General features: G+C 41.4%; 1 protein-coding gene across 1 annotated transcript in view; it reads left to right on the forward strand.

Moving 5' to 3' along the window:
- The first annotated feature begins 5,256 nt into the window (after positions 1–5,256).
- Positions 5,257–16,542, forward strand: part of LOC110969932 (multiple epidermal growth factor-like domains protein 9) — a 43,224-nt gene continuing 31,938 nt past the window's right edge. Inside the window, exons 1-2 of the mRNA XM_022220116.2 lie at positions 5,257–5,973; positions 11,190–11,394. Of these exons, the coding sequence (XP_022075808.2) occupies positions 5,433–5,973; positions 11,190–11,394 (746 nt within the window). The 5' untranslated portion in view covers positions 5,257–5,432. The remainder of the gene's footprint in view (positions 5,974–11,189; positions 11,395–16,542) is intronic.

Genomic DNA, 16,542 nt, shown 5'->3' on the forward strand with positions numbered 1-16,542 from the left:
CTGAGGTTTGCGGCTGAGTGGAAGCAGCAGTGGTGTGTTTCCGCCCCCACAGGTCATTGGTGGAATTGCACGAACAGTTCAATCCTCCAGCAGAGTATCGCTGTTCTTTTTTAAACTCTTCAATACAGTACTCATAGATCTGTTTATTTCTTCCAGATAGCTATTTATTTCGTATTATTATTATTATTATTATTATTTTATTATCCATTCACCCATCCATCATCTACACACTGTTTAATCCTTATTCGGGTCATGGGGGCCGGAGTCTATCCCAGCTGACTGAGGGTGAAGGTAGGTTCACCTGAACAGGTAACAGTCTATAACAGGGCTACACATAGAGACAAACAATCACACTCACATTCACACCTACAGACAATTTAGAATCACCAGTTAACCTCAGCATGTTTGTGGACTGTGGGAGGAAGCCAGAGAACCCAGAGAAAAGCCACACATGTACAGAAGAACATGGAGACTCCATGCAGAAAGGCCAGGACACAAACCGGGGATCTTTCAGCTGTGAGGCGACGGTGCTAACCACCAACCCAGCCCAACCCACAACCAGTGTTCCCCAAATAAATGATACTATACTATCGTGTACTTCTTAGTAAAGTGAGAATCCAGCCACTAGGGGTGGGTGTTTAAACCTGCTGATGAGTTATTCCCCTTTAAAAGCCATCTTAATGTCTGTCTCTGGCCACAGATTAAACCACTAAACACTGAGCTCTGTGTGTGACGGTTACATGTTCAGAGATTGTTGTCAGTCTAAGAAACATTCCCTTCTGGAACTTTACACTGTATTCCTTCTAGAATGTGCAGATTTACACGTGGTCTGGATTTTATCAGCTCATATTCCAGTACATATGGCCAGGCAGAGCCCCCCACCTTCTAGGAGGACCAGTTTGTGCTTTATCATTCATTCTGATCATTTATAAACAGAAATGAACATGAATGTTGTCAGTGACCTCCAGCAGCCACGTGACCTGGACATGTCTGTGTCACCAAGCATAAAAAGATCCTTTTCAAAATCAAACCAATTTTATTTGCTCTAACAAGGAAATATCTTCATTAGGCTCTGGTAAGATCAGTGGTGGAATTGGTGACAGGACACCACCGGTCCCATCTACATACTTTTTATTTCTACTTCTTTGTGCTGTCTAAATCGTGCAAGTTTTTCTTCATCTATCCAGATCTGCCACAAATTTTCTCCCTCAGTAAATAATAACAGATACTGAGGATGTGTAATTCTGCAACTTTGAGCAGTAGTTCAGAGTCAGCTTGTTTTCTTTCTGATAAAGTGTGGGTTCCCCCATTTCAGTGAATGATTACTAGTTGGTGTTGTTCTAAATGCCCAACGACACAATCTAAGCGCTTTAGCCAGTCAGTTCCCACCAAACATCACATGATGTTAAAGACAATGTCACACTTTGCAGCTGTCTACTCTGCATTTAGCCGCCATGCCAAGTCATTCTGTCCTCAAACCACAAACCCAGACATGTGAGGGTTTTAACTCTGTAACCTGGTTTATTAAATACTTGACTTCCTGATATAGTGCCCTCCCTTTCAGCTTCTTTTGCGTATGGCCCCATGATCAGCAAAAACTGATATACAAAACTGTTTCACATTTCACAAAGCAAAAGTTAGAGGAGAAAAAGTAAAAATTACATGACACAAAAGTCAGCCTTCCTGGAGGATCCTATTACTCAGTATTTCTTCACTCCATATAGTCCCATAATCCATCCATCCATTCTCTATCCACCGCTTTATCCTCACTAGGGTCATGGGGGGTGCTGGAGTCTATCCCAGCTGACTCAGGTGAAGGCAGGTGACATCCTGGGCAGGTCACCAGTCTGTCACAGGGCTACATATACAGACACACAATAGTCCCGTCATGCGATCTTCAAAAATAAAATTCTTGATCTAGTTTGGCATCCTATCTTATACTCCAGCATCATACTTTTATCACTAATGTGCTTTCTCAAAATCAAGAAATAAACCATAACCCATCCCTTCCAGGCGCTGTTTGATTGGTTTGTTAAAGTTGGTGCAGAAAATAAAGAATTCTCTACATTTGTATGAGCATTACTGTGCTCTAATTTGAAACTCTCTCTCTCTCTTCAGCCTTATCTCTCCTTTTCCATACTTGCTGAACTCAGATTCTTTGAGCTGTGCACAACTTTGAATGCTTTAATGAACGTGTCTGCCTTTGCTTTGCCTCCTGCCTTTCAGATAGTACTGGAACTGTAGATGTCTTCTCCACACCTGCCATCCAATGTAATAATGCCCATAACTTTCTGTTTGCAGCCATAAAATACTGCTGTATTTGTGCTAAGATCCTCTCTTTACCTCTTTTTTTAACCGTCTTGACTTTTGCCCTGTCTCTTAGATTTAATGACTTTCCAATCACCTGCATGGACAGTAAGATTGCATGCACTGTTGCAGCATTTACAGTCTGATGCTCTTTTGGACCTTGAGTCACTGTTAGAATTTTACAAGAGATCTCTTCAAATGATCCATGTCCTTACTGCTTACATTTTCTGCCTCGGCCTTCTCTTTGAACTCTCCCACCCTGCCTGAGTTCTGGACTCTCCTTAACCCGTTCAGCTCTTTTACTAGTTTCCTTCTAAACCTGCTGAATATTGGAACATGATGACTTCCCATTGTGAATCAGTGCTTTTGTCCCATTCCCCCGCTAATGCAGGCTCACCTGATGTGAATGTTGCATTTATTTCATGTCTAACTTTCTTGGAATTAATTGGCTCACCATCATTTATTACCATAAATTACCATGATTGCCTCAAAAGGTTGTGCAACAAAATATTAAGTTATGGGTACCATCATTTTTGTCCAGGCCTGTTTCATTAGTTTGTTTTTTTAAATAATTATGTTAATCAACAATTCAAAAGTGATGGCTGATTTTGATTATTTAATTTTCAATAAATTTTTATTTATTGTTACTTTTGTGAGTTTCAAGTGATTTCAGTGAGAATTGTGGGTTTTTCCTTCTTTAACTGAGGGGTACCAACAATTTTGTCCACGTGTGTAGCTGGTGTATCTGAGACATTTCAAAAGGCTTTCCTCGAACACAACAAACCACTGCACTTCAGGCCCAGCAACACACTGAGAGAACAACTCGTTCATCTCAAAGATAAATCAACCAAACACAAGCTGAGCAGTGTCATATATGCAGTCCAGTGCAATGAGAAGTATATATACACTGCTGGTCAAAAGTTTGGGGTCACACAGACAATTCCATGTTTTCCATGAAAACTCCCACTTTTATCCATGTGCCAACATAACTGCACAAGGGTTTTCTAATCATCAATGAGCCTTTCAACACCATTAGCTAACACAATGTAGCATTAGAACACAGGAGTGATGGTTGCTGGAAATGTTCCTCTGTACCCCTATGGAGATATTCCATTAAAAATCAGCCGTTTACAGCTAGAATAGTCATTTACCACATTAACTATCTCTAGACTGGATTTAAAATGCATTTAATGTTATCTGCATTGAACAAAACAGCTTTCCCCCCCCAAAAAAAATATAGACATTTCTAAGTGAACCCAAACTTTTGACTGGTAGTGTAGTTGCTTACCGGGGAAAGTAAACAGCGGCTCCGCAGTTTCAAAGCTCAACAAAGGAGAGCCAGATCCTCAGGACAAGACTCAACAGTCCACTCCCATTTAAAAGCTAACAGACACTCCACTGAGGACAACAATGTCCACATTCTACACAGATGGATTAAGAGAGGAGTGAAGAAGCCATCTATGTGAAACTGGAACAGCCATCTCTAAACAGAATGGAGCTCTATGACACCAGTTTTTCAGAAAGAAAGTTTCACCAACATGAACTTCTTGAGTCATCCTGACGTGACAGACTCCTATCCCTTGTTGATGTTGCTGTTAGGCCACCTTGTTTCACAACCATTCACATTAGAGGCAGGTACTGTAAGTTCTGGGTCATTAAAAGGACTATAAGCCCTTGTGAAAAGGGTAGACTCTGTACATCTAAAACTCAGTCAGTCAGTTAGAACTGAAGAAGCCTCTTGGATGAAAAGTGAAATGTTTTACAGAACGTTAAAGACATGTCCAGCTGCTTCCACAGACACTGAACTGACTGGTTGAGTCCACTGGAGGGCCATCAGCGCTCATGATCTGAAATGTGGCTAGCATCAAGGCTGACACAACAGCTTACTGTTAAATTCTGTGTCCACCTTTAGACCAAATGTTTTAAAATTGAGGCCTGGTTATGCAATGTGAAGTGTGGAAGCATGCAGCAACAAACAGAGCCGCATTTCCAAGTGTTAAAATATTGAGCCACGGTTCAGCTCTTCGAAGAAGTAGTAACTAGAACAGAGGCCTGCAACTAGCAACAGAACAGCTAACAAATATGAGAAAAACGTCCTGTGCCTGTAGATACCTGCTGGATGAGGCCACAGCTAGTGCATTATTTAAGACTCCGTTAAGGTTGATTAGTTTATTTATTTTGTTGTTGTTGTTTTTGAGTGGAGCCACAGATGACATTATATAAACAATAAATAAGAAAATAAATAAATAATAGTTCATGTGAAGCAAAGACATACTAGTATACATACATTTTGAAATAAATGAATGTGAAATAATGAAAACAGTCCATTGGAAAGAAAAAAATCGTTCCTCCAAAAAAGTCCTATAAATCACAAATTCCAATTCATTTATTGATTTACATTTATGCACACATGTATCCATTGCTTTCTTTATGTCAGGGTTATTTTCATAGCCGTATTTGATTATTACATAGGACTATTTATTTACTTATTTAGGTATTTATTTAACATTATTATGGTCATGGTAATATCGTACACGGCATTTCATACAGGTTAGTTTTATACGCGTACATACAGGTGAAGCCAGGCAAGTATATAAAGCTATACTGTGATAAACAGAACTTGCATTAAAATGACAACATGAATCCTAAAACGAGCCATCTTTGGACATATCCGGTGTGAGTGAAGCGGCACACCTGAACTAGGCGTAGATCTACAAAACTATATAAATCTATCAAGTACACAATATTTACTAAATACACGATCTTTATAGTAGCATGAGTGTGTCAGTTCGTGAATGAAACCGGTTATGCTGTGATGATTTTCAGAGAACTGGGGACGTTTGACACTTTACAATACTGTCTCCATGTTGAAGCGACTGTCCAATCATAAAACAAATTAGCACCCACGGACATTCTTCCAGGGCTCCTATTGGCTGAGGAGCCCGTCAATCCCCCCGGCGGGCCCGGGTTCGGTTGCAGCGCAGGTGAAGTGTGGACGGTGGTTCATAGGGCAACAAACAGCAGCGTACGCCGCCGGGAGACATCAATGGTGGAGTACGCGTCCATTCAGGGAAAGGTCTGAGAGAGACCGTTACTGGGGCTTACATGGAGAGCTGAAACTGAATATGAGGCTAACGTCCTTAATGATGCACATATCTCCGGTTCTGCTATTTATTTTCTATGTATATATTGGATTTTCTGAAGCTGCACCCCGCATCAGTCGCTACGATGCGTCGCCTATCTCCAGGAAGCCCGGCTCAGCCTCCGACACCTGGGAGACCCTCCACACCGACATGCCTCCGACTTTACCCGACAGCACGTTCACTCTCGGGCCTCTAGCCGGACTCGCAGCAGTTGTTCCAGCCGGGCCAGCCTCCTCCACCACTACCAGCCCTGTCTCTGAAACTGCAACCACCCTCCAGCCTCCAGCAGCGGACCCGACAGCCACCACCACCACCGCCCCCGATCCTGGAATATTCTCAGCCACTAAAGATCAGATAATTTCCAGATCAACCGGCAAACGATCCACCGATGCACAAACATCACTTTTTTCTCCGGAGAAAACGCTGCAGACCATGGTGTCCATGGTTTCCCAGCGCACAGCAAACGATGCCTGGGCTGCAGATAAAATTGGCACATCTGTTACCTCAATAGAGAGCAGTCAAGGTGAGTGATCTCAAATGAAAAAGCAACAAATCTGGGAGATCATTTTATTTCGGCTTTTGCAAATGATGCTTTACGCACAGTCCCAATCAGAAAGACAGCCAGTGAAAAACAAGACATCCATGTCTGCCTCAGGATGGTCGCACTGTGCTTTTGACGCAGAGAGCGACCGAATAAACCAGATTGCAACAATAGGCAGACGCTCAGATGCAGGACGAGCCACCAAGTAAAGGGAAAACCACCAGATCCAAAGCACCGTTCACGCACAATTTGTTCAGTGTGGATTTTTATTGCGTGGCCTTTACTATAAAGCAGAGGCCTTTTTATTATAGGATGACACATATTATACAGCGGGCTGGAAATGAGGGGGCGAGGGGGTGGGGTGATCCTGTTGTTGTTCAATTTATCCAGTTCACATATAATCTACACAGACCTGATCCTCTGGTGTTAGACCCGCCACATTCAGCTGTTTTTAGGGAATCACAAGGAGCTGCTCACATAGCTGCTGCATCCCCTCTATTGTTGTTTGCTTGGCATATTCAGAACAAGGCCATTCAACCAAAATGGCCAGGCAGGCCAAGCCATGAATGAGCAATGACAGTGGGGGCCCCTCCTTTCCCTCACATACATCCCAGTATACATGTGGATGTGTTGTTCTCCAGCCAGGCTGAGGGTTCTCTCTCAAAATGGTTCTTGAATGTTTGTCAAAGATGTGAGAGCGCAGAACACAACATTCCCTTTCATCACTGGTAAATATTCTTAGAAGGGCTGATCATGGCAGTGTTTGGTGTGCCACAGCAGCAGGGATACCTCCAGACTTTACTAGTAATGGTGCTGGGGGAAAGCAGCGGGATCAAACTGGTCCTGTGGTAGTTAGCCGGTTAAAGACGAAGAGGTCGGTTTCAAGTCATTGTTATTCTGTTGGAAATGTCTCTTAAATCTCAGCATGTTAATACGGATTTGACAGTGGAGATTTATAAAGGCGTACGTTCATCTGTCAACTGGCATAAAAATACGTAAATATGATTGCATTCAATTTTTCTAATCGTGAAAATTTGCTGTTCCTCTTCTGCTGTTTTTCATTTCTTCGTTTGTGACAGCACACTGGATATGTTTGGGTTTTCTTCTGTTGGCCAGACAAAACAAGGGCGCCATTTTGGGGTTTAAGAGACAACGATGGTTACTGTTGTAAAGTCCAAATGAGTAGTACATGGATTGACCTGTAATCAGCCTATTTGCATGCTTCTTGTGTGTCAGATGAATAGAGCTCAGTGGTGCTGTATAATTGCTGCTTATATTGTTTTGTTTTTCATCTCTCACCTGAAGTCAAAGTTGAATTTTGTACCCTTGCGTGCGTCACCCTTCCATCATCTTCAAGAATCCCGACACTCTCCATTGTTCTGGCTCACATGATCTTGTGACATCAACAAAGGCGTAACTGGGGTTAACACCCAGCCACCACTATACTTTCTTTGACAGTGCCAAGGCATCGCAGACAGATGCCATGAGGTGTGTCTTCGCATATTTCAGGCTTTCTTTTCTGTCAAGTAGCTCTCAGTGCTTTCTGAAAGTACAGCAGTTATTTTCTGTATACCGAGTGGTAAATTGGGAAAGAGAGGCGTTTTGAGCCGTGGCTTGTTCTGAACAGCCTGCTGATGCCCGTGTCTGAATACCAGTCATGCCGTCACATCACAACACTTCACAGCCAGTAGGCAGATAGGAGAGGTGAACTCTACCTCAGTTCCTGCTCACACTACACCACACACAGTTCCAATCTCATCTGCATCAAACTCGTTGGGTGGCTTCACATAATCAGCTCACAGGGGCCCAATCCCACACCTAGAGGAGACTTGGTTTTACGAATGGACTGCACTTTGTATGCAGAGCGAGGTGCATACACGCTGACCGGATCTCATACATGCTAAGCCGTGATTGGAGCCGACAGTTCTTCAGTGGATGGTGCTCTAGCAAAGGCTCTGACAGTGGACTCCACAGGATTGCATAACTACAGACCTTTCTTAGTTACATAAAAATAAGAGCAGCAGTGGAAGAGGAGTATAATCTGAGTGGGACACCCATGCAGAGATGCATTAAAATTCAGCTGTCCTTTCCACTTTATCTAACCTTTAGCTGAGGTATTGTGTGTATGCCACATTTGAAAAATAGGGTGATTTTGCTCTCTTATTGGTCTGTTTTCTTTGTCTGACTGCTGAGCATGGAATGGAGACATGTAGTCAGGCCTTATTGCCACACCTAACCTGAGATCAGATGAATAATAGATTGCCACTCTGTGCTTCACAGGGTCATCCTGTCAGCATATGACCTGGTTTGGCGGAGACCACCAGTTAGAACTGAACAAATGCTTCATATGCGGCACTGCCACATTCAGTTTACTGGGTTTATCGTTGCCGCTTTAGACGGGAATGGTGAAAATCTTTAGAAAAGCATAAATCAAGCTTTCTGAAAAGCAAGGATCTGAAACAGAGGTTATGGATGCAAGCTCAGGAAGAAAAAGAGCAACCTTTTAAATTTGTGGATTGCTGAGAGAAATCTGGATGAGCAAGTGAACTCGCAGATCTCTGTGCTCCTTTAGCACCTTGTCCGGAGCAGCTCCCAGCGGCCGATGATGTCAGAGGACTGTGAATGGACAAGGCAGCTTTAAGTGAATGACTGTGGAAGGCAGGCGGCGTTACTGTTTCTACACACGACAACACTTAGACCACTGTTGGAAGAAATTTCCCAACACATAGCCACCAACAAAGATGTTCCAGTGTGACAAATGAAAAATATTGAGCGGTGTGATAACAAAAAGTGCAAGTCATTGGCACCTGTGGACTAAACAGGTGAATGATACATGTTTGAAAAATGACTTCCTCATTTTTGAAATACAGTGTGTTCCTATTTCTATTGGCCACAGCAGATACCGGAGGGGGAGGGTGGCTGGATGACCAGGGGAGAATTATGGAGTGAACCGAGATAGAAAATATGATTTATTTTGGGAAAATTAAGTCTAGCTCCTATTTTTTATATGTTGCTTCTCAAATACTTATTGATATTTGTCCTCTCAAGGGGGCATGACAGAAGAATTTGAGATCCACTGCTCTACACACACATGCAGACTTGACTACTAACAGTGTAGGTGTAGGGAAATTAAAATATCTGGCAGCTTTTCAACTGTTCCTGCATTACAGTGCAAGAGGAGTTACATATATCATGACTCGCAGTGGCATTAGGGCTTGTCCACTGTATTGTTGAAGGTATTCGGCACCAGTAGCAACTTCTCTGGCTGAGCACATTTTTTTGACTGAGATTCAGAACAGCCAACTATTGACGATTGCTTTGAATTCTTCAGACTACTACCTTAAAAAACGGTTTATGTAACCTTTACTGAGAGCTTCCATCCAGCCAGAAAATGGATGGTCATTATCACTGTCGCTTCACACCTAGAAGATCCCTGCTGGTTCACATCTCGACCTGACTTCCCCATTCTTGAAATACAGTGCGTCACTCGACCAGGACTGGGATCTTTTAATAGAGTAATTTAATGCCAGTCTCTTCTTTAACTGCTCATTTCAGCTATTCTTGCTTATTTTTTCTTTTATAAAAGGGTAAAAAAATAATGTGTGGGACCTTAGAGGATTTAAGTTTGCTCTTCTTTTATCTTTCTGATCCTTGAGGGGGAGCTTTACCTTCAAATATGATAGATTTGGGTGAAAAAGTCCAATTTTAAAAAAGATGATTATCATATACCTAAACATGTGTTCTTTTCTCCTGATGATTTTTTTTATTTGATGGCTTAAATAATGAGTCATCATCAATCATAAACTTTAAGTGCCGATTTCTCAAAACTTGATTTCCGGACACACATAAACTGCCCCTTAATTTATCTTTTTACGCTTTTGACCAAAACTTCCCATTTTTGGCATGCTGGTAGTATAGGCTATGTAGAATGCACCTATTAGCCATTTTTTTTTTGATAACTTCCTTCTATGCTGAGTTATATACAATAATCTTTGTAGCAATTGTTTCGTTTCATTACCATGGTAACCACAGTGAAATATGACAAAATGCCTAATAGGTGCACAGGTCCATACTTGCAGTACTACGGGTGCATTGGTATCATTTTATGTTAAATATTGCATGAGATTTTGCATGGGGCAAATACAAGATGTAATTTCGGGTTCCGTAATTCAACAGTATTTAAGCTCAATCCAGTTGTTCAAAATGAAAAAAAAAAGTTAGTTTCACAGTGAAGTTGGTGTTTAGAGGTCTCTAAAATGTACAGGTTGCATACCTTATCTTTAAAAGTGTGTGCAATGTGAAACTTTCAACATTGGTCCTTTTTAGTACTCGGCCGGGTGAAGCTCCCCCTTAAACCTGCTGGTTTATTGTAAAAATATCAACAAAATCACACTATTTATCAGAGGGAAAAACTGTTGTTGTTAATCTTTAGATTTTTGACATTTTGAATGTCCCTCACCTATTTCTGGATCAGCCAAGCTTAAAATCAGGATACTGAACCACTTTATTAAAAATCTGCCAAGAAATTAGCTTGCACTAGATTCTGAAAAAAAAGTCTGTGCAGTATGCCACGAGTGACTGAGTTGTGACCAGCAGTCACATGACAAAATTCAGTGACTTTACAGGTGAACTGCAGATTGTGTTTACATAGAGCACGTTGTAAACAAGTAATTAAACAAATAAGAGAGACTGAGGGCAAAATAATATGCTCTTGATGAATGAACACAAAATAACTTAAAAGTAGCCAGAGGAGCAAGTTTCTGGAAGATTCAGCGTGTTGAAATATCTTTCTGGAGTCGTACAGAGTAGTGTGAAACAATCCGAGGTTGTAAAAATGTAAATAATAAAATCTATATATAGTACTGAGAGCCACCACTATTTTTGCAGTTTCGATGAAATGTTGTACATGTTGATTCCATTTTTTTGTTCATTTTTGATAAAATAAATAATTCAACTTTTTTGTTGAGAAACAATGTGGAATTGAGAGGATTAAAATTCATCCACTGAGTTACTTAGTTTTAGACAAGGGTCTGTAGTTGTCAAAAAATAAATAAGTTACCCATAAAAACAGACACAACAAAATAAAAAAGAAAAGAAAAACTGTACAGACTTGAAGGTGCGTCACTGCTTTTACATCTCATACAGTAATTTTTTGTGTTCCTCTCTCATCGTTGCGCCCCTTCGACCCCTTCCTGCAGAGGGCCTTTGTAACTGCAGCAGCGGTGGTGAGGGGATTTTGGATCCGGAGGAATGCGACCAGAGCACCGGCCAGTGTTCGTGTCTGTCGGGCTACACCGGTCTGCAGTGTGAGGATTGTGAGGAGGGACACTTCACCAACGGCACCAGCGGCTGCCTGCCCTGCGCCTGCGACTCCTACGGTGCAATCAACCTCCTCTGTGACAGGTCAGCCTGCTTTTCTGACTTTCTCTTGAGGGCTTTTAGATAAAGTAGCACCGTATAGGAGCGCTGCTGGTGACGTGCGTTTGTTTTTTGAACACAACTGAAGAGACAGGTCACGTTGATTTGTTGTTTAGAGGAACTAATTTGCACGCTAACTGTAGTATACGATGAATTAAAGCTGCACAAATGAAAATGTTACATTGACTTTGGATCAAATAAAAAAGTGTACGGTTAAAGCAGATTCTGTAAAAATTTATGGTTGTATTTCAGAGCTGAACACTTTTTCAATTAACACTCTTTAACATATGTTGTGTTTTAGCTTGTTATGCTGGCTAAGAAATTAATTTGTGCAAATTTAATAATTATTTTTCCCCATTACTGCTTGACCATCAGACTGCTACTTTTCCACACACTGGCTGATAGACCATGTGATTAGATACAGGGATGAAACTGCCTGTCAGCAAGTGAAGAGGTGTTATGTTTACATGGTAGCTTGTGTTCAGTTATAATGTTAAAATGAGGCATGTTTAGCTGTAAACTTACAGGTGAAACATAAGTTGTATGTCGTGATCCTAGTCACTGGCTGAACTCGGTCTTGAATCTAAACGGGATTTGCATAGAAAGCAAATGACTGGACTATTTTGCATGCAGGTACATGAGTAATTGAAAATGAGATTTATTGAAAATGTGGCTGTAATAAGATGCAATAAATGTGAGCACAGAGAGCAGGAGAGAAGCAGACAGAAGTAACACCCGCTAAGTTTCAGGTGCACTGAGAGACATGAAGCCTCGTGAAAACACCCACCAAGTCTTTGTCTATAACCTGGAAGCAGCAAGCAGGGCGGGGGCGGCATTATGCAAATATTTAGCTTGACAACTGTCAGTTACTCAGTTTCTTCGCAGAAACTAGTTGAAGGGAAGTTAGAGGAATGATAGTAAGAAGCATCTTCATATTCTCACAGTGTTTATTTTGTACTTCCAATTATATAAAAGATATCTAAACATCGCTGAAGTATAGCATTTAGATTGAACTACTGCATGCGAGTAGATGACTGGACAAACACACTGAATATTCATCTAGCTTCCACCTCATTGTGATTAAAATTGGAAACAAGTCTTTGTGATGAGACCGTTAAGACTTATTTTCAGTGTTAGTGAATTATTTCAGATCTTTTTCATATATGTCCCACTTGTATGTGTTATGTGGACCGTGAGTTTTCATGGCAAAGTCAGAAATTGCCTCTATGAGATTTGTGATTTACCTGCAAAGAGGCTGCAGCTGTTTAAAGGAGTCCTATGTTTAGCAGCACAAGAGCTGTGACCTGCGAAGCCCAAACAGTGTCTGCTGTGAATTAGTGTTGGTTATCTCTTAAAGACCGGCCCAACATGTACAAGGACTCTGCTTTGCTCAGACGTTGTCCTCATTGTAGCCCTGCAAAATCATTGCTCTGTGCATTGATCCAGGCAGTCACTCCACAGGCCTGCCTGAAGACAGTAAAATCTTCCAGTCCTGCTTACTCCTCATATTCAGAGCCCAGACACACACAGCAGAGCCTGCTTCCAGCTTCTCCACAAGTCACCAGAGCTGCGACTGGGAGACGAAGCTGCGTGTGTGGGTTAGGAACACGGTAAAAATAGCAGCTGTTCTCTCTGCCTCTAACCATGAATAGGAATGCTGCTGCTTTTCAGAAGCTTGAGTCAACATCCACAGTGCGTAGAGGATTTGTGTTGTCATGCCCTGAAAACTACGTCACAGAGTTACATAAACTAATTCCTAATAGGTGGCCCTTTCATGAAAGTACAGGACATGTTTTTCATGTTTACAAAGACTGAGATGTTTTGTCTGGAGCTCAGTGGGATGTAGGTGAAGGTGGAGGGTTATTCCAGGGCTCTTTGCTTTCCCACAGAAACACACAGTCCTTCTCAGACGGTCTGAGCCCAGCCTCTGCTAACTCTGTTAGCCTAGCCTAGCCCCCTTCAGGAGCTTATCGCTGTAGGTTACATAGATTAACCAGCTTTCCGACCCCCCGGCCAGCTGATTTAGGTATTCTTACCATAAGTAAAGAGCTGAGATGGAGACAGTCTGTGCTTTCGTCCTGTTCACTGCCACGAGAGCACTACAGTGACATTGAAAAAAGGATAAGTTGTACTGTGATTTTTAACATGGTTTGTATTTTAGATGTTCAGAAACTACACATTCAGCCAACAAGGTGAGGAGTCACTGGTACGTTTAGACACGATGAGTTTCACTAGCTTCAGATGTTTTGTAATGTCTCATCTTTAACATCAGTCCATGAATAGAATAAACAAAAAAAGTTTTGGCAAGTTGGGAAATATTTGCTTTCCAGAGTTTTGAGGAGAAAATCCAACAGTCAGAACGCAGCTGCTGCTTAGTGTAGCTTAACGTAAGGACTGGAAATCGGTTGAAGCAGTACTGAGGGAACCAGGGTTCATGTGAAGCATTCATTCTGTTTGAGCAGATCCAGACCAGCTATTTCCCCGTTACCATTCTTTATCCTTAGTTTGGGGTTCGATATTGTGCCCCTTTTCAGCAATATAATGAAAATGTTACAGGTCCACAGAATGTGTCTTTCAGTTTTCAGCTCAAAACACTGAAGAAGTGGTTAATTTCACCAGGACTGGATGACCTGCAGTTCATTTTTTTAGTTATTCAGTTCAGTTTTGGTGCGTAGCATTTCGATTACACTTTATTACAAGTAGCCCTTGGCCAAAAGCGTTTGAAAGTGCATGCAGGTTAATAGAAGCTTGATAGCAGCAACAGTGATTGCTTTTAGCAGCCTCCTGTGTTTAGTCATGTCAGTTGGCGTTTTCTGCTTTCATGGGCTCAGAGATGTTGTCTCTCCATCATTTACAGCTGTTAATGATGTCAGGAGTGGTGGTACTCTTCTGTCAGATCACTTCCAGACATCTGCAGAGCTGACTGACTGAGGTGTGCCTTTTTTAATATGAAGGAAAGCATTCACACGTGTACAGCTGAGTCTCACCTGTTAGAAGATGTTTGCTGTGAGGAAAGAGGCCCACAGTTTATCTGAGGCAGCATTATGTAACTTCAGTACAATATGTAGCTCAAAGTTAGAGCTCAGACAGAGCTCTCCGTTATGAGGCTCTGTTTTAGCATTTGATGGAGTGAAAACCTATGATTTGTGTTGGTTATGATGGGATGTTGACTTGGTCTCTGCTGCATACATGCACTGAATGCTTTTAAGAATCTCCTCTGCATTTCTGAGTCATTGTTATGGTTGTTGCTGCTTGGTGTATTTGTCTGGATAGCTGGCCAAATATAGATGACATGACATCACAAGGAGATATTTCCAGCTTGTAGGACCTATTTTCAGCTATCTAAAACTTCCATTTAAATGTCAGAATCCCACATTGGTTCCTTCCAATCAAAGAGAATATGCTTCTTTCTCGAATTACTATTTTGCATAGTCATTTAGCAGTATAACGCCTCAAGAAATACCACATCGAAGATATATTGAAAGGTGCTCTCCTATAGCCTCCAATAAGCAGAATGCACAACAGCAACAAACATGTTGTGTTCTCTCAGTATCCTCAAACTCTAGGTCACATTTGAACAAACTAATGAGTTTAAAAAGTGACAGTCGAGCACTAAACCTCGCTCATGTCAAGAAGAGTAAGTTCAGTTTAGTCAAAACACTAAGCAGCAGCACTTATATGCCTTTCTGTGCTTTCCTTTTGGACTGTACTTTCCCCTCAGATGACATCTGCCATTCTTAGTGTTTAACAACCCTCTGTGCTTTTTGGGTGTGTAGGTCCCAGTGAGTGCATCAAATGAGGCAACAGACATCCATCAGGTCAAACTAGTAGTGAGCTATTTTTATTACCTCAGGTTGTTGATTAACTAACCTTTCATCAGAACTGGTGATAATGAAATGCCCTCTGGCCTGTATGATTTGGGAAAATGAATGATGACAAATGCAAGAAAAACTAAAAGTTAAATTATCTGTTAAAGAACTGCTTCTTCCAATGTGCTGTCTGTCCTCATCGGAAAACAAAATTGTACATATCTGTTCTGCACAGCCACATTTAAAGGAGGAATAAATAGCTCTCCACCATAGAGAGACAGAACACTTACTATTGTATAAATATAGAAGTAATAATGCAGATTTTAAGACGATCTTCCTCAAAGATATTCATATTGTGGCACTCAAGTGATCTAAATAGTTAACTGCAAGTCTGCAAATCACAAATGCACAAACTGCACATGTGGCAGGAAAACAAATTATGCTTAAAACAAATATTTAGTATGAGGAGAGACTGTATGAAGATGATTCTCCGGCATTCACTCCTTTATAATTCATCATTAACTTACATAAGTTGTAATTCAAGTAGTCGCTGCCAGACGTTGTAGTTGCTTTGTTTTGTATGAGCCATCAGTGGAGACCAAACACAGGGGCAAGTTCTGAGTTCTCCTCAAATCCCACCCTATGTTCACCCACTATGCTTCAGTGTTGTTGGTTTCAGTAACTGTCAGAGGCAACCTACCCAGTTCAGTCCTAGAAATGCCCTGGAAGGGGTATCTACACCAGTTCAATCAACCAACAAACACTTTTGAGTGGTGCCTTATGAGAGTGATTGTGAGATTAGCTGTGTGGCTCTGCACTTGGTGTTCTAAATACAAACCCAAGCAAGCTAACAGTGATGATATTACAATGAGATGTTTCTTGTTATGTGCCATGTGCACCAGCTTATTTTGTCATGATAGCATTTGCTCATGAGCACTGACTGCAAAATACAGTTGAGGGTCATGGTAATCAGCAAAGACGGTAGGATTCATCTCCCACTGCAGATGAACATGTCTGTAAAACTGATGGGTTGAATGAGCCAAAACTGACCTGGATTGATATGAATTAAATAGATTAATAGTTAATATTCGGTAAACCACTCACCAGCTGCATACATACAAATAAATATTCTTATCCAATTGTCATTTGTTGAACTGACCCTACGCTGGCATACTAAGCTAAAGGGAAATCCAAACCAATGAAATTCCTTCAGGGTTAGCAGCTCTTTATAGCCGGGTGACATTTGTAATTGCATCCTTGCTCAATGTTCTTAACAACCCTAATGAGATTTCCTCGTCCAGCTCTCCCCTAATGTGACACTGTC

The sequence above is a fragment of the Acanthochromis polyacanthus genome, chromosome 7 (genome assembly GCF_021347895.1).
Source record: "Acanthochromis polyacanthus isolate Apoly-LR-REF ecotype Palm Island chromosome 7, KAUST_Apoly_ChrSc, whole genome shotgun sequence".
NCBI lineage: Eukaryota > Metazoa > Chordata > Actinopteri > Pomacentridae > Acanthochromis > Acanthochromis polyacanthus.